General features: G+C 43.5%; 1 protein-coding gene across 1 annotated transcript in view; it reads left to right on the top strand.

Annotated features, from left to right (window-relative positions):
* NMU (neuromedin U) overlaps window positions 1-25,372 on the top strand; it is a 39,988-nt gene that overhangs the window by 4,296 nt on the left and 10,320 nt on the right. The window contains exons 3-7 of the mRNA XM_014583879.2: window positions 5,869-5,927; window positions 15,428-15,475; window positions 21,450-21,509; window positions 23,598-23,627; window positions 23,713-23,763. Coding sequence (XP_014439365.2) covers window positions 5,869-5,927; window positions 15,428-15,475; window positions 21,450-21,509; window positions 23,598-23,627; window positions 23,713-23,763 — 248 coding nt within the window. The remainder of the gene's footprint in view (window positions 1-5,868; window positions 5,928-15,427; window positions 15,476-21,449; window positions 21,510-23,597; window positions 23,628-23,712; window positions 23,764-25,372) is intronic.

The following is a 25,372-nucleotide window of genomic DNA, read 5'->3' as shown; positions in this document are numbered from 1 at the left end:
GGAAAGAGAAATCCCCTGGGGAATGGGAGGGTGGTCCTACCGGCAATCCCTTCTCTTCCATTCTCCTCCTGGGATTTGGGGCATTTTGAAGCCACCAGGTCAGGGACTCAAACTGCTGTTGGTCAGATTAGCAGAGGAGCATAGTTTTGAAAGTGGCCTCCTATGTAAAGGAAAGACGCTTCCCCTGCGTGTCATATGAGACAGGCGTCCGTGACTTTTCCGTGGAGTGGAGACTGCCTTTGGGAGAGGTGTGATTTTCTGGTTGCTGGGGACTGAGTCCTAGCTAGGGATGACACCAGGAGAAGGGAGTCTCGGGTTTTATTTCCAAAGGAGCGTAGGTGCTGTCTCATAAATATCTCTACTATTTTACAAGCAAAAGGTTGAGATGCCTCCTTCTGTTCCCAGAGATTCCCTAGACTGGCCTTTTATGTCTGTGTTCCCTTTCAAGCCTGCTCTTAGTACTAAAAACCTCATTTTATCTAAGACTGTGGTGGGGAGGGAAAGGATGAATATACAGTGCGACCTGCTGGGGTCCTGAGTCCCTCAAGATGGCACTGGCAGGGCAGCGGGGAGACATGGCTTACATAAGCGAATCAGAGTTCGTCTACAGGATGGATCGCCCTGGGAGGTGCAGCTGGAGGTTTCAAAGCAGCAAATGAGTGCCGCAGAGCCAGGGGACAACAGCGGAATGTCGGTAAATGCAGGATCCTTGGCAAAACATGAGTGAGTTCTCAGAGAGTACAGAAGCGACGGGACAGTGAAGGGCCAGCCCCAGGTCCTGGAAACAGCGTGCTGTTAGGGAACGCTGTGGAAATAAGAAGGAAGTCCCCTGTAAGAGGAACCCATCTGGGCTCTCTGCCGCATGCTATGACTTGATTTTGTCTGTGACAATAGTGATCAAATCCCAGAATGTCTTTTCCTAACAGGTTGCTACTTACTGAATCATTCATATTTTTAAAGAATTATTTATTTATTCCATTTGTTGTTATTATTTTTTAATTTGACCAGAGAGAGAGAGAGAAAGTGAGAAAGCAAGCTGCCAGGTCCAGGGTTCGAACCTCATTTGGCCATGTGGGAGTCCAACACCTTAATCGCCACACTCCTGCTGGCTCCTACTAAATCACTCTTTTTTTTGAGAGAGAGAGGGGTTTTTGCTATAGGGCGCGTGCGCTTGCCAGACAGAGAGAGAGACAGAGAGACAGAAAGTGAGAAATCACCCCCCAGGGGGGGATGGCCATGCTGCAATCCCTTCTCCTCCATTCTCCTCTCGAGATCTTGGGCACGCACGCACACGCGCCCAGTGTGAGTTTAAGCCACCGGGTCCGGGACTCGAACCGCAGTTGACTACGTGGGAGTCCAGCGACATAGCCATTATGCCAACTGCTGGTTCCCCTCCTGAATCACTCTTAATCTTTGGCCAGCAGTAAGCGTTTGTCACTTTCCAAGCCTACACTTGCTAAGTACTTGCAATGAGTAGAGAAAATTGGTACCACTCTTAGAATAATGAGATCTGTTTTTTCTTTCTCTTATCCTTGGTGTGTTTATTACCATTCAAGTTATCTGTCCATATTATTTGCATCAATTGGGCAGAATAGACAATGTCAGACTGAAGGTTTCTCCTTGCTAGATGGTGCTGAACTATAATTATAGAGGCGCCACCTCTGGAAGACGGGACGTGATCTAAGTCCTGTTCTCGGAGAGGATAAAGGCCGTATCTAGGATATTTTAGGAGGAAAACCCCATGAACTCGAGATAAGAAATAGAAAAAGGAAAACTATAATCCCCCCTCACATTTGGGTTTAGTCACGGGGTATTCATGGTTTTCTATAAATGACAGAAAAGTATATTTTAAAAACTTTACTCAGGGGTCAGCAGATGTCATAGTGGGTATGTCACTGAACTCCCACATGACTTGAAAATCATGACAGGTGCATGTGCGTGCATGCCCAAGATCCCAGGAGGAGAATGGAGGAGAAGGGATTGCAATGTGGCCATCGCCCCAGGGGAATGATTTCTCACTTTCTTTGTCACTGTCTCTGTCTCTCTTTCTCTCTCTGGTGTGCACCCATACTCTAAGGTAAAAACCTCTGAAAAAACAGTCTATTTATATCTTCCAAGGGTAATGAGGAGGCAATAGAATCTTCACACCACAATCCACCCCCAGCCTAAGCTAGCTCAGATTGCGGACACATGTATAGGCCTCAGGAATCAAACCCAAGACCTCCTCATGTGGGCCCAACATTACAGAGTGCTGCATTACCACTCTACCACTACAGCTGGCCCCCTCAAAAATAAATAAATAAATAAATAAATAAATAAATAAATAAATAAATGTGTGTGTGTGTGTGTGTGTGTAATTTAGTTTTTGCTGTAGGGCATGTGTGTGCTAGCCAGAGAGAGACAGAGACAGAGAGAGAAAGAAATAAATCACCACCCCCTATGGGGGTTGGCCACACCATAATCCCTTCTCCATTCTCCTCTTGGGGTTCTGGGCACACATGTACGTATGTCCAGCGTGATTTCCAAGCTGCCGGGTCTGGGATTGGAACCACACAGTTGGCCATGTGGGATGCAGCCACCTTAACCTCCACACCACCTGCTGGTCGCCCCTCAAAGTATTTTTAATTTCGGTTTCTAGCCATTTTACTCTTAGGCTATATTTACATGTTTGGTAGAAGGACCATAAAGTACCCCTTTCTCACTCTATAGTGCTTGGGACTAAGACACGCTGGCCGTTTCCACGCACTCTGTGCAAGCTTGAATGTGGAAAGAGGCAGGTGCGCCGCGGTGGGGTGGGGGAAGGCAGGGTGGCTCAAGACAGTGCAGGGAGGCAGAAGCTTCGACTTTTACTGTGTGTGGGGGCATTCCCGACTACAAGAATGTCAAGTTATGTTCTCTAAACGGGAATGCCTTGTCAAACAATTTTATTTAGGAAGATCACCAGGTACTTTGTATGAAAGTTGTGAGAAGTGCAGCTTTATTCCCTCCTGATGACAAAAAGAGCTCAGAGTACAATCCACCTAGGACCAACAGATGGCATAACGGTACAGCGCTGGACTCCTACATGGTTGCCTGTGGTTCAAGTCCCAGATCTGGTGGCTTAAAACTCACGCCAGGCTCATGTGTGTACATACCCAAAATCCCAAGAGGAGAATGGAGAAGGGATGGCGGCATGGCCATCCCCCCCTCCCCCAACCGGGGATGATTTCTTGCTTTCTGTCTCTCTGTCTCTCATCTCTCTGGCCAGCACATATGCCCTATAGCAAAAATCACTCTAAAAAAAAAAAGAAGAAAGAAAGAAAAGAATATGATCCACCAGACAACTGTGATTTGGTGGTGCACGTTGCGGCAGGGCGAGAAGTGTGTTCAGAGATGTGTGGGACTTGGTCCTCACCTTGAAGAGTTGTCCCATGAAAGGGGATTCAGTCCGGTTCTGAAATAAATCAACTCTGTCCTATGGACTAGATGGTCCCTGTAAGATATTTCAGACACTCGGTAGTAATAAAACGATGTTAATTATTGCTATTGTTAGTAGAACTTCAATGAACCAATAGTGAAAACTTGTGTAACTCAAAGCAAGACTTGACTAAAGAATGATTGAATGGGGGTGGGGGGGATCTGTCAGGATTTAGAGCCTGCCAGACTTGGTTTGAAATCTGCCCCTGCTACTATTTATAATGGCCTTAGATGAATTACTTAATCCTTCTTTCCCTCTGTTTTCTCCTGGTGAAAAGGGAATTCTAATCGTATTTATCTCAAAAGGTTGGCTGAGGGTTAAAGGACATAATACACTTAAAAGCTTCCCATTGCGCTACATCAAGTAAGTGCTCAGTCATTGTCAGTGGCGACTAGCTTGTTATCATTATTTTAAAAATATTCTCCTCTCTAAGCTGAAAGTTTTTATTCAGCTTTTTTTCTCCTAATTGCCAGAGGGCACATGTGCTAACTAAAGAGAGACAGACAGGGAGGGGAGGAGGAAGCACATCTCAGTGGGGGCTACCCTTCTGCTCGGGTGCTCCAGCCTGTCAGGATTTGGGGCATGCCCCCACCTGAGCTCAGTATGTTTTTCAAACCACCAGGGCCAAGATGCAAACTCTGGTCAGCTATGTGGGATCCAGGTACTTTGTGTGAAAGTTGTGAGAAGTGCAAGCTTTATTCCCTCCTGATGACAAAAGCGCTCAGAGTATGACCCACCTAGGATGGAGTGTGGTCACTCTGCAACCCCATTCTCCTCCATTTCTCCCTCCTGCTGTGATGTGAAGCATTCATGCACTTGCACCCAGCCTGTTTTGTAAGCCATAGGTACTGGGGTTCAAGCAGCAGTGGGTCACGTGGGGTCTGGCTCCTTTAACCACAAGGCCGCAGGCCCGCCCCTATAGTCTTTTACAGCAGAATGTTTCCTTATTTTTAGCAAAGATAAATAAGAAAATAAATAACAATTATATTTAGATATTCATAAGGAAATAAAAACACAGATACAGTTTCTAACTCGCAGGCTAGCAGGTGGCATGGTGGTTAAGGCACTAGGTTCCCACAAGAACAAATGATGGGTCGTGTCTCAGATCTGGAGGCTTGAAACTCCTGCTGGGTGCATGTGTGTGAGTGCCCCAAATCCTGAGAGGACAATGGAGGAGCAGGGATCATGGCATGGCCATTCCTCCAGGGAGGTGGTTTCTCACTTCACTTTCCCTCTCTCTATCTCTCTTCAGCAAGTACACATGCCTTATAGCAAAAAAAAAAAAAAAAAACTAGAAAAAATGTTTAATTGCATAGTCTAAGTTAGAAGATTAAAGCTATTATTTCTGAAGATGTTAAGTTGGTAACATCTTAATTTAAAGAATAATTAAGGCCCTAACAGGTAATTATTTTTGCAAGACTTTTATTACTATATACTGGATCGTCAGACAACTCATGATGCATTTTTGCTTAGAAAAACATACATTAAGATTTTTCGACAACCTAACCATTTATATAGCATAAAATTCATCTCTTTTAAATATATACTTCGATGACTTTTAGTATCCTTAAAGAATTTTGCAGCTATCACAATACAATTTTAGGGTGTTTCCATCACTCCCAAAAACTGCTACGTTCATTCGCAGTGGATCCCCAATCATTCCCACCCGTGGTCACAGATGACCACTGGTCTTTGTATCATTAATGATTTGCCTTTTCTGGACATTTCATATAAATGAAATCACACAATATGTTTTATACCTGGCTTATTTTTCTTAGTAATTTTTTTTTTAAGTTCATTTCTTTCATGAGAGAGAAAGAGACTGACTCCAGGCAGTGTCTCTTCACATGGTGGTCCTCTTCCCAGCCTTCCAGCCAGCCAGGATCAAAGGTGTACCCGGGGGCATCCCTGGAATGTTCAAGTTCACTCTGGGTCCAAACCCTGGGTCTCCTCATATAGCTCAGGAAGCTGAAGTAGCGCCCTGCCCCCTGAGCCACCGCAGCTGGGCTTACTCCTGGCATAGTTGACTCAGCATAGGTATTTTCAGTTCTTTTCCTTTTCTGTCTAAGAGTGAATGTATCAAATTGTGTTTCTCTGTTCACAGTTGACAGGCATTTGGATTATTTCTATGTTTGGGCTATTATAAACAACGCTGCTATAGAAATTCATGCGCGAATTTTTGTGTGGACATATACGCAATTTGTCCTTGACAATAATGTCTTTGTGATGCTCCTATGGCTTAATTCATGATGTGTCTCCTTCCACTCAGGCAAATGCAAAATATCTAGTTGAAATAGGTAGCAATGAGGCACAGTAAAACTTAGAAATAGCATCTCAACAGGAATTTTATGTAAACACTTTATTTTAAAAGAAATACTGTAAAATTAATGAGAGTATAACTTTATTTTTAGGTGCTCCAATGTTACCTCAAGGATTACAACCGGAACAAGAACTACAGTTTTGGAATGAGGTAAATCATTATTTTCACCCAAATTAGTAGAAACCTTCCCTTCTTGGAAGTTATCATGGTAAAATAAAACAATGTAATTGAACTTTGGGACAACTATGATTTTGCCAACATTCTGATATTGTAATATTCAGAATTATTATTTTTAAGCAAATAAAGGAGGAAAAAAAAGAAAAAACAAAGAATGCACTAAATGGTAAAGTAAAAGACAAAAATAAGCCCAAAGCGGAGAGTAATTAAGTGAACGTTAATGTGATAAAATATACCATTTAAAAGAGAGAGACAATGAGTTTGGATTTTTAAAAATGATACAGAAATAATATTGTTTATAACAGTCACGCATAAAAGCTAGTCAGTCCAGTATCCTAGGGGTTAAAAAAGCCAGATCCCAGGGCTAACAGGTGGCGTGGTAGTTAAAGCACTGGATCCCACATGGCTTCCTGTGGGGTTCAAGTCCTAGACCTGACTGGTGTGTGTGCGTGCATGCCCAAAGTCCTGAGAGGAGACTGAAGGAGAAAGGATTGTGGTGTGACCATCTTTGTGGGGGATGCTTTCTCGGTTTCCCTCTCTTTCTCTCTCTCTCTGTCTGTCTCAAATAAGCACACGTGTGTTCTAGTAAATTTATATATGTGTGTGTGTAAACATATATATATTCATAAATATATATCCATAAATATATATATTCATAAATATATATATTCATATATATATATATATATATCCACTAACCAGTATATACATTCTTGTTGAGAATATTTGGAGCATTAAAAGAATAGAACATGTTAGAATGGAAAGGAAGATATCATAAATTAGAAAGGATTCATTTAAAATGTTTTCTGATACTGCAATAAAATTAGAAACTAATAACAAAACTATACATTCACTATACAATCTGGAAAATAAGTAGCATTTTAGTAACTAACCCTAGGCAAAAAAGAAAATTATAGAATATTTGGAAATAAATGACAAAAAGGTTACAGCTATAATGGCAGCTAGAGAGATTTGGCTTCATATATATATTTTCTCAGAAAAAAATTTTAAAAGATAATTTAATCATTCAACGAAAACACAAGGGGAAGAGTCTAGCAGGTGGTGGCGTGGTTAAGATGCTGAACCCTCACGTGGCCAACCATGATTTGAGTCCCAGATCTAGTGACTTGCTTTCTCACTCTCCTTTCTCACTCTCCCTTTTCTTTCTCTCTGGTGAGTACATGTGCCCTATAGCAACTTTTTTTTTTTTTTTTTTGGAGAGATTTTCACTGTAGGGCGCGTGCGCTCGCCAGACAGACAGAGAGAGACATAGAGACAGAAAGCGAGAAATCACCCCCCAGGGGGGATGGTCACACCGCAATCCCTTCTCCTCCATTCTCCTCTCGGGATCTTGGGCATGCACGCACACGTGCCCGGTGTGAGTTTTAAGCCACCGGGTCCGGGACACGAACCGCGGTCGACTACGTGGGAGTCCAGCGACATAGCCATTACGCTAACTGCTGGTTCCCCCCTATAGCAACTTTTTAAAAGTAATAATCACAGGAGGCCCAGGTTTAGGTCCAAGGTCAGCCTGAACAGGCCAGGCATGGGTGGACACACCTGTGATCCTAGCTCACTGGGAGGCTGGCCAGCAGGATCACAACCTCAGACCCTATCAAAATGCCTGTCTCTTGTCTCTCTCCATCTCCCTCTCTCTCTCTGTCTCTCTTCCTCTCTTTCTCTCATAAAGGAAAAAAGTATTACAAGCGATTAACTGTGGTGATGGTTTCACAGTTCCGTAAATACAATAAAAACCATTGAATTATACACTTTAACTGGGTGAATTGTGTGGTATACATAATTCTTTTAAAAATATTACTTCATTTGCAATAGCAATAAAAATGATAAGTATTTAAAAATTAACCTAATTAAAGTACATAATAGTCTTTTGAGTTTTTAAAGTTTTTTTTTTTCCATAAGAAGCATCCACTTGTCAGAGAAAAAGAGGCAGAAAGAGGGAAAGCGAGAAATCGTCCTCCAGGAGGGATGGGCACACCGCAATCCCTGCTTCTCCATTCTCCTCCAAGGATCTTGGGCAGGTCCTTATCTCCAGCATGTCTCAGGAGAGAGCGGGCGGCCCCCAGGCAGGTGTGCACACACAAAAACTTAGCTATGAGAAGGGAAATGCTAAAACTCGGGGAGGGGAAGAGTAAATTGTCTGTTCACTGTACAAAGAAAACTGAAACGGACACCCTGCACAGAGAAGGGCTCCAGGTGGGTTAAAGGCCGAAATATTATGAGTAAAATCAAGAGGCTGAGTGGAGATGCGGTGGTAAAACAGGATGGCCTGCAAAGCTGACCCACATAAGGAGGTTCTGCATTCACACTGCAGACCACCCTGGGACAGAGGGCATGTGTGTGCCCATGCTCTGGGGCTGGCTGGGGCTTGGGTAGACCATGGCATCGAGAACCTGGTGGGGGTGTTATTTCTCTCTGTTTCTCTTTGTATCTGTCACTCCTGGAAGAAATATATAAAATAATAATAATGAAGTGTGAAATCATAGTTCATAGAAAATGATGTAGGACAATATCTTGATGAGCTAAGAATAGGGAAGGACCTCCTTTTTAAAAAAGATTTTTGTCATAGGGCACATGCGGTTGCCACAGAGACGAAAACATTGATAGGGAAAGTTAGAAACCACCCTATGGGGAGATGGCCATATGGCAACCCTTTCTTCTCCATTCTCCTCCTGGGATTTTGGGCATGCACGCACATGTGGCCAGCACAATTTTCAAGCCTCCAGGTCTGGGACTTGAACTGTGGTTGGCCGTGTGAAAGTCCAGAGCCTCAATCACCATAACACTTCGGGAAAGGAGATGAAAACCCAGGAAAGACTTCTTAAATAAAACTTCAAATATAGGTCAAAACTCCAAAAACATAATGAATTGAATTACATTAAGAGTAAAGATATTAGGACCAGCAGATGGCGTAATGGCTATGTTGCTGGACTCCCATCAAGTCAACTGCAGTTCGAGTCCCGGACCTGGTGGCTTAAACTCACACTGGGTGTGTATGCGTGCGTGCCCAAGATCCCGAGAGGAGAATGGAGGAGAAGGGATTGCGGCGTGGCCATCCCCCCTGGGGGGTGATTTCTCGCTTTCTGTCTCTCTGTCTCTCTCTGTCTTTCTGGCAAGCGCACGCGCCCTATAGCAAAAACCTCTCCAGAAAAAAGAAAATAGAGTAAAGATGATGGGTTGGCCTATGGCCTGGTGGTGGAAGGAGCTGGGTCTCACATGGCTAACCACACGATTTGAGTTGGAGACCTGGTAGTTTGACAGACACGCTGGACACATGTGTATTCATGTCCCATATTCTGACAGGGTGGAGAAATGGAAGAGACGGGATTATGGCATGACCACGCCCCATGGAGGGTACTTTCTCCCTCTCTGTCTGTCGCTCTGTCTAATGTACATGCCCTCTTGCTAATTAAAAAGAAAAAGAAAAAAAAGTAAAGATTCCTCTCAACAGAGGACTCTGGGAAAAGATGAGAGGCATTGAAAGAAGTTATTGACGATACCTAAAACCGATAAGTAATTGCTTTTGTAGAATGCCAGAAACTATCAAATCAAATGGATAAAGATAGGAAACTAGAATAAAAATAGACAACGGATTAGTACAAACCATTTACAAAAGAGAAAGCCCCAAATCCCCACAGGCATCTAAAGAAATGCGCAAATTCTTAGTAACAATGAAATAAAAACTAGGACAACAATGAAAAGTCGCTCTCTATGCAGTTAGGTGAAATATGAGATCGAGTTCGCTGCAAGTGGTAGCCAGGTCGTGAGGAATCTGCACACTTACCTGTAGTTGGTGAGTGTCAACTGGTGGAGCCAACTGGAAAACAGCCTAGATATTCCCACCACCCAGCGTTCCCTCTCCAGGGTGTAGAGCCCAGAGGTATTCCCCTCCAGGTCCATATTCAGAAGACACAGAATCACACGAGGACGTTGAGCACAGTTTTGTAATGGTAAGAACTGGGGGGAACCCAGCTGTCTACCACCAAGCAGAGGCTAGACCTCTCGTGGGTGAGTACACGTTAGAGGGAACGTTACAGGTGCCAGCAGCAACTCATAGATGTATACCCAGCAACATGGCCACCTCTCGAAGGGTAGTTAGTGTTATGTGGGAAAAACGTGAGAAAATACCGTACATAGACGAGAAACAGCAATACGGATGTACCAGAGCTTACCAACTGGAGGATACACATCAAATACATCAGACGAGTTGCCTGTAGGAAGATGGGATGGGAGGAAACAGGGGAAATAGAAAAGGAATTAATATATCAGTAAAGCAAGGTTAATGTTGATAGTGAGCTACAAAATGAAGAGAATGCCCTTCGAACCTGCACCCCACCCCACCCCGCATAAGTTACTAGGGAAAAGATAAGAAAGATGTTAGTGCCAAGAACTCAGCAGTCTTTAATAGTACAGAAATTGATCAAAGCTCTATTTTAAGAGTCTCTGCCTTGGTAGAAAATCAAAGTATATGTTAGAAATATAAACAAGATTGGGCCAGCAGGTGGTGTGGTGGTTAAGGCATTGGACTCCCAGATGGCCAACTGTGGTTCAAGTCCTGGTCTTGGTGGTTTGAAAAATCATGCTGGGCGTGTGTGTGTGTGTGTGTGTGCCCAAAATGCCAGGAGGAGAATGAAGGAAAAGGGAGTGCAGTGTGGCTATCCCCACAGGAGAGTGATTTCTTATTTTTTCTCTGTCTCTGTCTCTTTCCAGCAAACATACATGTCCTATGGCAAACCCTTTAATAAAAGAAAAAGGAAAAAGAAAAAGAAATGTAAAAAAAAAAAAAGGGGTAATTTAGAAGATATTAATGTGTCATACAACATTTATTATAACTTGAGACCATCTATGTTTTCACGGGAAATCTCTGGAAAAATATTTTAGACAATAATGTTGGAAGAAAACTCAAACCGAATTGTAAACGCATTGTAAGTTCTCTTACATCAAAAGCATGTAAAGCAGGGAACCAGCAGTTAGCGTGATGGCTATGTCGCTGGACTCCCATGTAGTCGACCGCAGTTCGCATCCCAGACCCGGTGGCTTAGAACTCACGCTGGGTGCGTGTGCGTGCGTGCCCAAGATCCCGAGAGGAGAATGGAGGAGAAGGGATTGCGGCATGACCATCCCCCTGGGGGGGGATTTCTCACTTTCTGTCTCTCTGTCTCTGTCTGTCTGGCGAGCGCCCGCGCCCTATAGCGAAAACCTCTCAAAAAAAAAAAAAAAAAGCATTTAAAGCAGTCAAGATGCTAAGAACGTAGAGTTAATTTTTCTGCTGAAGGTTTACAGAGCCATTCAGACACTAGCAACACACACTCTCCCAGCTGTCTATAGAGACCTAGCCATTTTCAGGTAGATTCACCCACGTGCTCTACAGAGCTCGGTAAACAGGACACAGCTTAGTAAAATGAACAATGTTTACCCAAATGGAAAGTGGGTGAGTAGTGTAACTGTGCCTTTCAAAATAAATGTGACCAAAGACTGAAGAGCTTTGTAATTACCTCCCAATGTGATAGAGTTTTTTTTTTAAATTCTGATGTTTTGGGACCAGCAGATGGCGCAATGGTCACATCGTTGAACTCCCACATAGTTGATAGTGATTTGAGTCCCAGATCCAGCAGTTTGAATGGCAGGTTGGGGCAGAACTTGGTATCGAGACCCTGCTGGAGAGGTTGTCTCTCTGTGTCTTACTCTCTTTCTCTCTGTCTCTCTTGCTCATGGAAAAAATAAATCATAAACTTAAAAAAATTAACTGGTGAGCAAGGAATTCTGGGGCTTAAAGGGGCATCAAGCACATATATGTGGATGCCCAAGATCCCAAGAGGAGCATGGAGGAGAAGGGATTGCAGCCTACCAACCCCCACTAGGGGGTGACATCTCACTTTCTGTCTCTCTGTCCCTCTCTGTCTTTCTGGTGAGCGCATGTGCCCTATAACAAAAATCTCTCTTTGAAAACACAAAAAAGTATTCTGATGTTTTGAGACCAGCTGGTGGCATAATGGTTACACTGCTAAACTCCCATATAGTTGACTGCAGTTCAAGTCCTGGACCTGGCAGCTTAAAACTCATGCCACGTGCATTTCCATGTGTGGCCAAAATCTGGAGAGGAGAATGGAGGAAGAGACTGCAGCATGGTCATCCCCAGGGGGGTGATTTCTCACTTTCTGTCTCCCTGTCTCTGCCTGTCTCTCTGACGAGTGCATGTGCCCTATAGCAAAAATCTCTCTCAAAAAAAAGAAAATCTGATGTTTCTACTTAAATGATGTCGATGTCCTGACATTCAAGGGCTCTCTTCTTGAACATGAGCCCCTCCCCATTGGCCAGTAGGCTGGCCAAGGGTCTGCAATGTCTTCGGATACCCACGTACCACGAAAAACATCAGGAGGAGCCACTTCCTCTTCTCCTGCAAAAGGACAGATAATAAATACCATTTGGAGGTGACGTGTAAACCTTGTCCAGAATTCAGAGCCTAAAGGGGATCTCTTTGGCTTTCTCCTCTCAATTGACTTCTCGTTTTTTTCTGTACAAGTTCAATTTAATGTAAGAACTTAAATCGAACGTTTGTTCTGAGAAAGTTGCATATGACTAGCCACTGCCCTAAAGAAGTGTATCACTGGGACCAGCAGAGGGCATAACGGTTATATTGCTGGACTTCCACTTGGTCGACCACAGTTAGAGTCCCGGATCCAGTGACTTAAAACTCACACCAGGCACATATGCATGAGTGCCCACAACCCTGAGAGGAGAATGGAAGAGAAGGGATTGTGGCATGGCCATCGCCCTGGGAGAGGTGATTTCTCACTTTCTGTCTTTCCAGCGAGTGCATGTGCCCTATAGCAAAAAATTTTTCTCAAAAAAGTTTCTTGCTGTGTGTGCATGTGTGTGTGTGCATGTGTGTGTGTGTCCTGTATCCACTATTTTGGGTTTGTATGGCATGGAAAAGGGAACAGGTGATAGGCACAGGGGATGAACCAAGGAAAATTATTTCCCAACCCTTTTTTATATATAAATATGACAAGTTCCGTGAGGATGAGAAGCCTTTGCTTTTCTTTACTGCCTTATACTTTGGCTAGTCTCTGAATTAGACAATCATATATTTTTGGACACGTTCAACTTAGAAGCAATAAGGAGCTTGAGAAAGTGTAACTGAAAATCGTAGTAATAACCTTTTGTATTTTGGTGTGAGAATTTAATTAAATCAAACTGACAGGGGCCAGAGGGCCAGCAGTAAAACACAATGTTCTGTGAGGCCGAGCCACATGGGAAAGTTCCAGGTTCGTGTCTGGAGACCTCCCTGAGTACACCAGTTATGCACGTGCCCATGATCCGGGGCTGGCTGAGGTTGGGGCAGAACTTGGTACCAGGACCCTCCTGGAGAGGTTGTCTCTCTGTGTCTGACTCCCTCTCTGTCTCTCTTGCTCATGGAAGAAATAAATCATAAACTTAAAAAAAAATGAACTGGTGAGCAAGGAATTCTGGGACTGAACGGGGCGTCGAAGATGTTATGCCCTGAACAGGACTCAGCCCAGATCATTCCAGACAGACAAAAATCAGTACCGTTTTCCCCAGTCCCATTTGAAAAGGTCACCAAACAAATGCCATAAACAACTCCAGGCATTCTGCTTAGTGCTTCACACTTCAGGATTTTTTTTTTTTTTTATGAGTAAGATAAATCTCTTCCAGTGCAGTGTAAGGTTGCTCAAGCTCTCTCCTTAGGACAAGCGCTGAGAACAACCAGTTCCAACTACAGTTCAATAAACCTACACCTTCACTATAAAGTAGAACTCTCTTCTTTATTTTGAGAGCTTTTTTTTGCTATCGGGCTCATGTGCTCACAGGAGAGACAGAGACAGAGAGACAGAAAGCAAGACATCACCCCCCCAGGGGAATGGTCACACTGCAATACCTTCTCCTCCATTCTCCTCTCAGGATTTTGGGCATGCATGCACATGCACCTGGCCTGAGTTTCAAGCCACCAGGTCTGGAACTTGAACCACCATTGGCCATGTGGGAGTCCAGCACCATAATCACCACACCACCTGCTGGCCTCCCAAATAGAACTTTCTTTCTTTCTTTCTTTCTTTCTTTCTTTCTTTCTTTCTTTCTTTCTTTCTTTCTTTCTTTCTTTCTTTCTTTCTTTCTCTCTCTCTCTCTCTCTCTCTCTCTCTCTCTCTCTCTCTCTCTTTCTTTCTTTCTTTCTTTCTTTCTTTCTTCCTTAGAGGTTTTGCCATAGGGACCATGTGCTTGCCAGAGAGAGATACAGAGATAGTGAAAGGGAAAGTGAAAAATCGCCCCCTCAGGGGAGATGACTACGATCCTTTCTCTTCCACTCTCCTCTCAGGATTTTGGGTGCACACACGCACACGTACCTGGTGTGTTTCAAGGCACCAGGTCCAGAATTCAAACTGTCATTGCCCATGTGGGAATCTAGCATTATAACCACTATGCTACCCTCTCGCCTCCCAAAATAAAACTCTTTTCTTTTTCTTTCAGAATCTTTTGCCTTAAGGTGGCTGTGCTCACCAGAGAGAGAGAGACTGAGACAGTGGAAGGGAAAGTGAGAAATCACCCCGCAGGGGAGATGGCCACACTGCAATCCCTTCTCCTCCAACCTCCTCCTGGGATCTTGGGCATGCATGTAACATGCTCCTGGCATGATCTTAAAGCCATTGGGTCCAAGACTCAGACTACAGTCGGCCATGTGGGTGTCCATGTGGGTGTAATTGTTACATCATCTGCGGCTCCAACTGAACTCGTTTCTAATGCTGGTTGATGACAGAGAACGAAAAGTCATCTATGTCGTCTGGACTTTTTCTTATGCGGTTTATCATGCTATTGTCATATTGTTTGGTGACATTAGATTCCTATGTAATAAAGAATTGCACTGGGGGAGGAATGGTGGCTCAGTGGTAAACAAGATGCTGTGTGGGGCGGTCTCACATGGGAAGGTGCCAGATTCAAGTCCCGAGACCTCCCTAAGTCCCTAGGCATGCATGTGCCCATGATCTGGGGCTGGCTGAGGGCCAGGGGGTGGTTCGTATCATCAGTTCACTGTTGAGGGTGCTCACTTTTCCCCTCTCTGTCTCTCTCATTCATGGAAGAAAGGAAAAAACTCCAAAAATAAAAAAGGACAAAAAAGGAACCGAGCAGTAACTGAGGCGCTTCTTCATGTCCAGGCGTTCTTCTGCCACACCTCAATTTCTCTGCTGATGAGCGCCAGCACTTCTTTCCTTGGTCCTGGGGGTCTCATAATACCCTCTGATGACCCCCACTCACTGTAATTGGGGCTATCTGTCCCTATGGTTGGGGGTGAATCTTGGAGCACCCCAGTTCCAGGAGTTTCCTATACATTTTTAGCAGCTCCTGTCTTGCACATCCAGAGCCCTTCACCAACTTTGTAAAACCGACTTTCTGGTTTCCGTCTGTTTCCAGGATGTAACCGCCATTTTCGTTTCCTCCAGGTAGATGATGCGTGTTCGTCCTTTCTGTCCAGTGGTGCTCCGCCTCAGGTAATTCCACGGGAGGGCTTGGTGACAACGTGGGCATCCGTGTGGTGCAGAAATTCTGTTTCTCTCTTTGGGCCTTTATAAACTCATTAAAGGACAGCCCACGTTAGATATTATTACATTATCTGTAGGTTATAATCAATACTTGAGGCTCTTTTAAAAAAACTTGTTTATTTAATTTAATTTAATTTTTTTTAACTTGACCAAAGAGAGAAAGAAAGAAAGAGAAGGTGAGAAAGCAAGCCACCAGGCCTAGGACTTGAACCACAGTTGACCATGTGGGAGTCTAGTACCCTAACCACCACGTCCCCTGCTGGTCCTACTTCAGGCTCATTTATAAATAAAATAGGATATACCTATATTTTGAAAATTCTGGGGACCAGCAGATGGTGTAGTGGTTGTGTCGCTGGACTCCCATATAGTGAACTGCGGTTCAAGTCCTGGACCTAACAGTTTAAGACTCATGCTGGGCACATGTGCATGCGTGCCCAAAATCCCCAGAAGAGAATGGAGGAGAAGAGACTGCAGCATGGCCACGCACCCCAGTGAGTGACTTCTTGCTTTCTGTCTCTCTCTCTGTCCATCAAGCACACATGCCCAATAGCAAACATTCTCTCTTAAGAAAAACAATTCTGTAATGCAAATTAAAGTGCTAATTTCAATATTAAATTCTGTGTTAAACTAAAAATAACATATGTAGTGTTTGGAGTCTGATATCCTGTCTCCCAATTGAGTTTCAAATGCATTCAGAGAGAAAATGAGGAGTCTTAATTATGGAGGTCAAAGTATCAGTAGTACAAAGTCCATCTGTGAATGTGGCTCTGGATCTGACACACGGTGTGTTTGCTAAAACCGTTCCTGGAATTAAACTTGCCTGCAGACCTCAGGCAGTGAGTCTGGGCTTCCACAGAGTCAGGTTCTCAGCAACAGGGCAAAGACAGACAAGAACATCCAGCCAGAAAGATGGCCCCCCCAAAGAGCTAAACTGAGCATGTGCAAACCACACCTCCCAACTCACCTATCAGGCAGCTGGTGAGCTTTCCATACAGTGGAGTTAGAGGGGGTGGGGAGAGGCCAGGGGTGCCAGTCCAGTCCAGCCCCTCTCCATGGACCCGCCTCGACAGAAGGGTGTGTCTCCAAGCACAGGAAGAGCAGTTACTCTTGGAGTCTATGCTTTTTTTTTTTTTTAACTTTCTTTTTTAAGGTTTTGCCATAGGGTGTGTGCTCAACCCAAAGAGAGAAAGAGAGGGAAACTGAGGAATCACCCCCCAGGGGGATGATCACACCACACTCCCCTCTCATCCCCTCTCTACCATTCTCCTCCTGGGATTTTGGGCACGCTCGCACATGCGCCCAGTGTGATTTTCAAGCCACCAGGTCTGGGACTCAAGGAGGGCCGACCATGTGGGAGTCAGCACCTCAGCCATCACACCTGCTGGCTCCAGCGTCTTGACTTTCTCAATCAGTACCACTGCCTCCTGGACAGAGAACAGGGCTGAGCAGAGGCTCCGGCCTGTCTTCTGGAGTCATCAGGTTTGCACCCTGACTCCATAGGCTGGCCCAGGTGCCGAGACTGTCTTTCGCATAGTCCTTTCAGAATGCCTTCTGGGCTAGTGTGGAAAAGCAGCCTGGGTAGTGCTCTCGCTCTCATCCTCAATCCATTCCCCCAGCTCCAGAGAATCACCTGCAGAAGCTGGAGGCGTTAGGTGGTGAAGCAAGACCAGGAACACAACTGATGACATTTCGAACAGTATTTCAAACCCCTGGAGGAGTGTCGATGGATGTATGAGGGGTCTTGACGAAGCTCATGGAAAATTCAAGAAAAATATACTGGGGGCCAACATGTGGCGTGGTGGTTGAGGTGCTGGAGTCCCACACGGCCAATTGCACTTCAAGTCCCAGACCTGACGATTTGAAAATCACAACAAATAAATAGATAAATAAATAAATGTAAAAAAAAAAAAATCATTACCGGAACCAGCAGGTGGCATTGTGGTTAAGGGTGCTAGATCCCACATGGCCGACAGTGGTCCAAGTCCTGTTCCTAAAAGCTTGCTTTCTCACTTACTCTCTTTCTTTAAATCACTGGAAATATTTTTAAAAATAATAATAGAGTTACATAAAATAATTCTTTAAAAAATACCTTACAATGTGATATTAAAATCCCCATAGTACACATCTAAAAAGAAAGAAAGAAAAACTATGCAAGGATTTTGAGGCTTTTTGGCACCAAAATAAACTAGTACTTAGTTTCTATTTTCCATTAAGTTTAAAAATATATTTATTTATTTATTTAATCTATTTATTATTATTTTTAAATTTTGACTGGAGAGAGAGGGAAAGTGAAAAAGCTAGCCACCAGGTCCGGGACTCTAACTGTTGGCCGTGTGGGAATCCAGCGACTCAACCACCACACATCTGCCGGCCCCTCCCATTAACTTTTTGGAAGTCCCCTTAAATAAGATGGATAGTAATCAGCATATAAGCCTTACTACTGTATTTAAAATTCAGAAACATCCTTAGAAACACTATTTTTTAGAATACTAGGAGGATGAATTGTTCTTAAAATAATTGTTTATTTCTTTTTTATTATTATTATTTAGAGATTTTTGCTATAGGGGTGCACTCGCTGGAGAGATAGACAGAAAGTGAGAAAGCACCCCTCAGGGGGGATGGCCACACTGCAATCCCTTCTCCTCCATTTTGCTCTAGGGATTTTGGGCATGCACACACATGTGCCTGGTATGTGTTTTAAGCCACCAGGTCTGTAGTTGACTACATAGGAGTCCAGTGACGTAACCATTACACCATTTACTGGCCCTTATTATTATTTTTTAATTTGACAGAGAGAGAGAGAAAAGGAAAGTAAGAAAGCAAGCTGCCAGGTCGGAACTCAGATCACAGTGGGCCATGTGAAAGTTCAACGCCTTAACCACCATGCCACCTGCTGGCCCTGGAGGATGAGTACCATGAGCTTTTTTTATATATAAGAGAGGGTTTTTTTGTTTGTTTGTTTGTTTTTGTTTGTTTGTTTTTTTTTGCCATAGGGCATGTGCACTTGACAGAAACAGAAATAGACAGAGAGAGAGTGTGAGAGATCCCTCCCCTCCCTTCCCCAGGGAGGATGGCCACACCATAATCCCTTCTCCTCCATTCTCCTCTTGGGATTTTTGGCAAGCACATGTGCCCAGCATGAGTTTCAAACCTCTAGGTCTGGGACTACATGCAGTCAGCCATGTGGGAGTCCAACACTTCAACCACTATGCCACCTGCTGGCCCCACCACGGACTTTTTAAGAAGAGCTTGACACATTGGAATAATCTACAGTAACAGTGTATATTGTCATACAATTTGTCACATTTTTAGAGCAACATTAATAAGGACCAGCAGATGGTGTAATGGTTACGTTGTTGGACTTCCAGGTAGTCAACTGTGGACCCACCAGTGCATGTGCGTGTGTGGGCATGCTCAAAATCCCGAGCGGAGAATGGAGAAGGGATTGCAGCATGGCCATCCCCCCAGGGGTGATTTTCTCGCTTTCTGTCTCTTTGTGTCTCCAGTGAGTGTGCCTGTCCTATAGCAAAAATCTCTCTTAAAAAAAAAATAATACTTTTCACATGAACTATTATTTTACTACTTATGTGATTATCTGAACAATGCTTCAAAGCATTTTTTTTGCCACACACGAAAGGCGCTTTACGGCTCATAAATTTAAAAAATAAAATATTAAAAAATGTCATAAGTGAGAAATCCTCAAAGAATCCTTGAGAATAATGGCTTCTTGTAATGGGTAGCTGGAGAAAAAACATTTGTTTTAAAACTCTTTGGTCAAGGGACCAGGCAGATAGCATAATGGTTATGTCATTGTACTCCCACATGGCTGACTATAGTTTGTAGTTAGTCCCAGACTTGGAGGCTTGAAACTCACGTTGGGCCCATGTCACATGTATGTGCATACCCAAAATCCTGAGAGGAACATGGAAGAGAAGGGATTGCTGTGTGGCCATGCCCCATGGGGGGTGTGGTTTCTCGCTTTTTGTCTCTCTGGTGAGCACATGTGCCCTATAGAAAAAATTTTAAAACTCTTTGGTCAAGAGGCCAGCAGGTGGCGTGGTGGTTAAGGTGATAGACTCTCACATGGCCTGCAGCAGTTTGAGTTCTGGACCTGGTGACTTGCTTTCTCATTCTCTCTCTCTGTTGAGTGCACATGTCCTATAGCAAATAAATAATAATAAATAAAGTGAAATAAATATTTCTAAGAAAAAGAAAGACTCTGGTCAAAATCCAATCTAATTTCCAAGCTTCATCCAGCCTTGACACTTTCCTAAGGCGAATCAGCTCACATGTCCATGTGGATTTATCGTCCTTTGAGTTGAGATACATCTTTGACACATGATATCACTAGATAATGTCTTTGGATGGTTTTGTACTTCACAGCATTTCTAAATGGGTCGTAAAAGGAGATTTAGGTATTTTATGACCAGGTTTTTATGGGAGTGTGCTGGGTTTTCAGCCCTGAGGGGAAGCAAGTGTGGAGACACGTCGGCGTTCGCAGGGCATGTTTCTCATCCACCTCCCAACTCTAGACTGAGTCAAGGCTTGTGCCACTCGGCACTGTCTCCAGGTCTTGAGACTGCCCATCTGGGCCACACGGTACCAAGTACTAGCCTCGTGAGGTGCTGGGCAAGTGGCAGTCTCTGAGAACCTCCCTGCTGCCATACGAGAGAGTACAGTCCCTGTCCGGCCTACCTCACAGACGTGGTTTAAGGGTAGAATGCAAACGATGTATATACAAGTGTTCTGTGCTTTATGGAAGCACTATGTCAATATGAGTCATTGCTAGTAAATATGTCAGCAATTTGCATGGCAGCCAGCCACAGAACGGAGAGAACAAAGCAGACCTCTCATGCTCCCAGAAACTGTGTCATGACCCCAACTGCATCTCGAATCACAACCAACCACGCGAAGCATGCAAGCTTGTTTACAGGGTGAGAATATCTACAATCCTCTCCACCTCTCTTCTAAATGAAGAGAAACTGTAGCTAAGACCTTTATCTACCTCTACTCCTTCCAAGAATTCTCAGCAGTGAGGTCATCCCTGATTTATGGCTGAAGAAACGGATGTGCAGAGAGGTTAGGTAACCATCCAAGGAAACACAGCTAGTACAGAGTAGCCATGGAATTTGCCATTATCGTGCGACTCCATTGCCCATGCTCATGACCACTGCTTATACGGTGCCCCCGCCTCCATTTCCCCTCTTCATGACGTCCCGAATATTTTGTTAAGGAGTCCATTGTTGTGATTGTGTTCACAACTGGGTTTAATTCTGTGCAGAGCAGGTTTCGCCCCTGCTTGTCCATCCATGCTGCGCCGCACCACACCCAACTGGCTGCTAACCACAGGAGCCCTGCCCTACTTCTGAGCTCGACTGCGTGGACAAACTTGATCCTGGGTGTGCAGTCAGCAACCTGGAAGGGTGGGACCCCAATGAGGTGCACCACACAGGGCTTTTTCTTCTCCAGTTCCCATTGTTGGCGAGCCAATCACGGGATTTCCAAATTAGCCAATAATGAGAACCACTCAGCCAGGCACACAGCTTTGGCATGCAGACACAGGGCTCGCTGAAAGCTGAGAAGGATAATCCCTCCTTCAGGCACTGCCCTGGCTGCTCTTAGTCACAGAATTTGCTGATCTCTTGGCGAGTATCTCGACCACAGTGGGGCAGAAGACTTCACCAGGGCCTACATACAGTACCCGACTTACTTTTTTCTGGTTGAAAGGAAAGTTTTCTTTTTAGCAGCCAACTGTTGTCATGAGAGAAATCAAGAGATTCCAGCAGAGTTTCAGTGACCACCAGAAAGCTTCTTTTCTAGGTAGTTGACTAATCCCTGTGTTCCTTACGCTTTACGGTTTTATCTTCTGTGCAAATATCATTAACTCAGAAGCAGAGCCGATACACCTTCTCCTTTCTCTTAGGTGTCTAATGAAATGGAAGAGCTTTGCCTTATGATTATGGGGACTCAACCAAAGACTCAGGTAAGACTGCAATCAAGCTTTGTTGGTAGGTCCCATGGAGGAGTTTATTCTAAAAGTACTCTATTAAAAGTAAGAAAAAGGCCAGCAGGTGTTGTGGTGGGTAAGGCACTGGATTCCCACATGGCCAACTGAAGTTCAAGTCCCGGACCTGGCAACTTGAAAATGGCACCAGGCTCATGAGTATGCGTGTCCAAAATTCCAGGAGGAAGAGGAGGAGAAGGGATTGTGGCATGGCTATCCCCCTTGAGGGGTGATTTCTCACTTCCCCTCTCATTGCTTCTCTCTCTCTCTCTCTCCGGCAAGTGCATACGCCCTCTAGCAAAAACCTAAAATTAAAAAAAGGAAGAACCTTGGGTTAACTGGTGGTATGGTGCTTAAGGCAGCTGAATTCCACATGGCAAATTGTATGGTTCGAATCCTGGACCTGGCAGCTTGAAAATCACACCAGGTGCATGTATTTCAATCCCCCAAAATCCAGAGAGGAGAGTAAAAGAGAAGGAATTGCAATGTGGCCAACCTACCTGAGAGGTACCTCCTCACTTTCCCTCTCTCTCACTAAAGAGTGTGCTCTCTATAGCAAAATTACAAAAAAAAAAAAAAAAAAAAAAAAAAAAAAAAAAGAACCTCAGGTTTGGAATGATATTTTTTATTAGAAATTTAATTTAAACCGTGGTCATTGGTACACTCTGACTTTCATACTTTTCACAAACATTAATTCAAAGAAAGAAACTTTGATAGTTAGACGGCATAAATGTTTTCTGAAACTGAATAATCTGTGTCTATACTGTTTATCTGTTGATTTTAATGGTAACATTTTCCTTAAAAACTTATTTCAGAAGATAAAAGAAACAACAATGGTATTTATCTATGACCTTCTGTTTGTATTAAAAAAACAAATAAGAGACCAACAGATGATTTAATGGTTACGTAGTTGGACTCCCACATGACCAAGTGCAGTTCGAGTCCCAGACCCGGCAGCTTGACAGTCACACCTGTGTGTGTGTGTATGTGTGCCCAAAATCCTGAGAGGAGACTGGAGAAGAGATTGCAGTGTGGCCATCCTTGCTGGGGATAAGGGGAGCATTTCTCACTTTCTTTCTTGCTGGCAAGAGCATGCACCCTCTAACAAAATAAACTCTCTCGGGAAAAAAAAAAAATTAAATGAGCCCCAGGTGGTGTGGTGGTTGAGGTCCTGGACTCCCACATGACCAACCATGGTTTGACTCCCAGACCTGGTGCCTTGCTTTTTCACTTTTTCTCTCTGGTGACCACATGTACTCTATAGCAAATTAAAATAATAATAATATAAAATTAAATAATTATTTGAAAAAGGCAAACGAGAACAAGAAAGAAAACAATAAAAAAGGAATGATATAAAAACAGCTTTTTGGCAAGAGAGGAGAATATACAAAAGTTTGTGGAAGAAAGCAAAACTAACTTATCATCTTATTATTTAGAAATAATGATTACAAATGATGTGATTCCTTTAAGTCCTTTTCTCTGAATATTGCATCATGTGATTATGCCAGAATTTGCCATTCCACTCCTGTTGAACATAAGGATATTACATTGTTTTACTCTTATGAATGTTGCAATAAAGATCATTGTTCACATCTTTATTTATAAACAGTATTCAATTAATTTCCCATTTACTTGTAGAGGAACAGATGCTTACCCAATTCCATACTTATATTTTTATATATAACATATACGTCATTTAAAAAAATACTTTACCAGAAAGCATGTGTGCTTGCTGGAGAGAGAGGGAGGGGGGAAAGAGAGAGAGAGAGAGAGAGAGAGAGAGAGCGAGCACTCTATGGGGAATGGTCATGCTCCAATCCCTCCTCTTCCATTTCTCCCTCCTTGTGGGATGCTGGACATGTACACCGACGTGCCCAGCCTCTTCCTCAGCTGCCTGGGTCCAGGACTTGAACCACAGTCAGCCATGTGGGATCCAGCTGCCTTACCCACCCTGCCACAGGCTGGCTCTATGTCTTGTGTTTTTAAAGACTTTGTGGTAACTTTATCATACAGTATAAATTTTATAATGTTATATATCATGTAATGATAGAGCTCTCTTTTCAATAGGAACAAGATGAAAAAGATAATACCAAAAGGGTAAGGTGATTTTTAGAAATATATACATTTAAAAAAGGAAACCATTCATCTTTTACAGTAAAATGCATGTATTTTTTTTTAACAGTTCTTATTTCATTATTCGAAAACACAGAAGCTGGGCAATTCAAATGTTATGGTGAGTTATAGAACTACTTATTACGGATTATTTATGTATGTTTAAATAAAACAAATGTGTTGGCAGTTTATCTAATAGAGTTAGATCAAAATTCAAGGTTTTTTTCCTTTAAAAGTTTATATGTGGGGCCAGCAGAGGGCATGGTTGTTAAGGCACTAGATTCCCACATGGCACACCGTGACTCAAGTCTCAGAGATGATAGCTTGAAAATCACAACTAAATAGATAAATAAACGTAAAAAAAATTAAAAACTGAACAACTAAGGAAAGAGATTTTTAAAAAGTTTATATGTGGATGAACAAATAAAGTTCAATATTTATGATGCATTTATTTTATGTACCAATAACTACATGTACTTGAATTCATTCATCCTTTCACTCAACAGTTATTTGCTGAATATCTACTACATGCCAGGCATAATTCTAGGAAATATAGCAGAAAATAAAAACAGGAAATGAAAAAATAAATCTCTGCTTTCCTCAAATTCACAAATCTAAAGGTCAAAGCGAACAGGATATAAATAAGTAAAACATATTGCTTCAGACGGCAATTAATGAAGGGGAGATTAGTTTCATCCAAAGGCAATCTTTTTGTTTGTTTTATTCTTGCTATAGGGCACATGTGCTTGCTGGAGAGAGAGAGAGACAGAGAGAGACAGAGGGAAAGAAATCATCCCCTATGGAGGATGGCCATGCTGCAGTCCCTTCTCTTGAGACTCTGGGCATACTCACGCCCATGTGTCCAGTGTGATTTTTTGTTTGTTTTTTTTTTTTTGAGAAGTTTTTGCTATAGGGCGCATGCGCTCACCAGACAGACAGAGAGAGACAGAGAGACAGAAAGTGAGAAATCACCCCCCAGGGGGGATGGCCAAGCTGCAATCCCTTCTCCTCCATTCTCCTCTCGAGAGCTTGGGCATGCACGCACACGCGCCTGGCATGAGTTTTAAGTCGCCAGGTCCAGGATGCGACTACGTGGGAGTCCCAGCAACATAGCCATTACACTAACTGCTGGTCCCTACAGAGTGATTTTCAAGCCTCCGGGTCAGGGACTCAAACCACAGTGTTGGCCATATGGGATCTAGCCATTTTAATTGCTTCCATGCCACCCACTGTCACCATCCAAAGGCATTTAATTTTTGCTAAAGGGCATGTGCACTCACCAGAGAAAGAGAGAAAGTGAGAAATCAACCCCTGAGGGGATGGCCATGTTGCAATCCTTTCTCTTCCATTTTCCTCTCAGGATCTTGGACATGCACACATACACCAGGTCCAGGACTCAAACCGTGGTTGTCTATGTGGGAGTCCAGCAACGTATCCATCATGCCATCTGCATCTTTGGTCCCATCCAAAGGCATTTTAAGAATTATTTTAGGGACCAGCAGATGGCATAATGGTTATGTCGCTGGTCTCCCACATAATCAACCACAGTTTGAGTCCCAGACTCAGTGGTTTAAAACTCATGCTGGGCATATGTGCGTGTGTACCCAAGAGTCCAAGACAATGAAGAAGGGATTGTGGCATGGCCATCCCTTTCTCACTTTCTCTCTTTGTTTCTCTGGCAAGCACAAGTGCCCTATAGCAAAAATCTGTCTCTCAAAGAAAAAAAAAAG

This window comes from Tupaia chinensis, unplaced genomic scaffold (assembly GCF_000334495.1).
Source record: "Tupaia chinensis unplaced genomic scaffold, TupChi_1.0 Scaffold144982_1, whole genome shotgun sequence".
In the NCBI taxonomy this organism is placed as follows: domain Eukaryota; kingdom Metazoa; phylum Chordata; class Mammalia; order Scandentia; family Tupaiidae; genus Tupaia; species Tupaia belangeri.
This window is presented reverse-complemented; position numbering and strand designations above follow the sequence as displayed.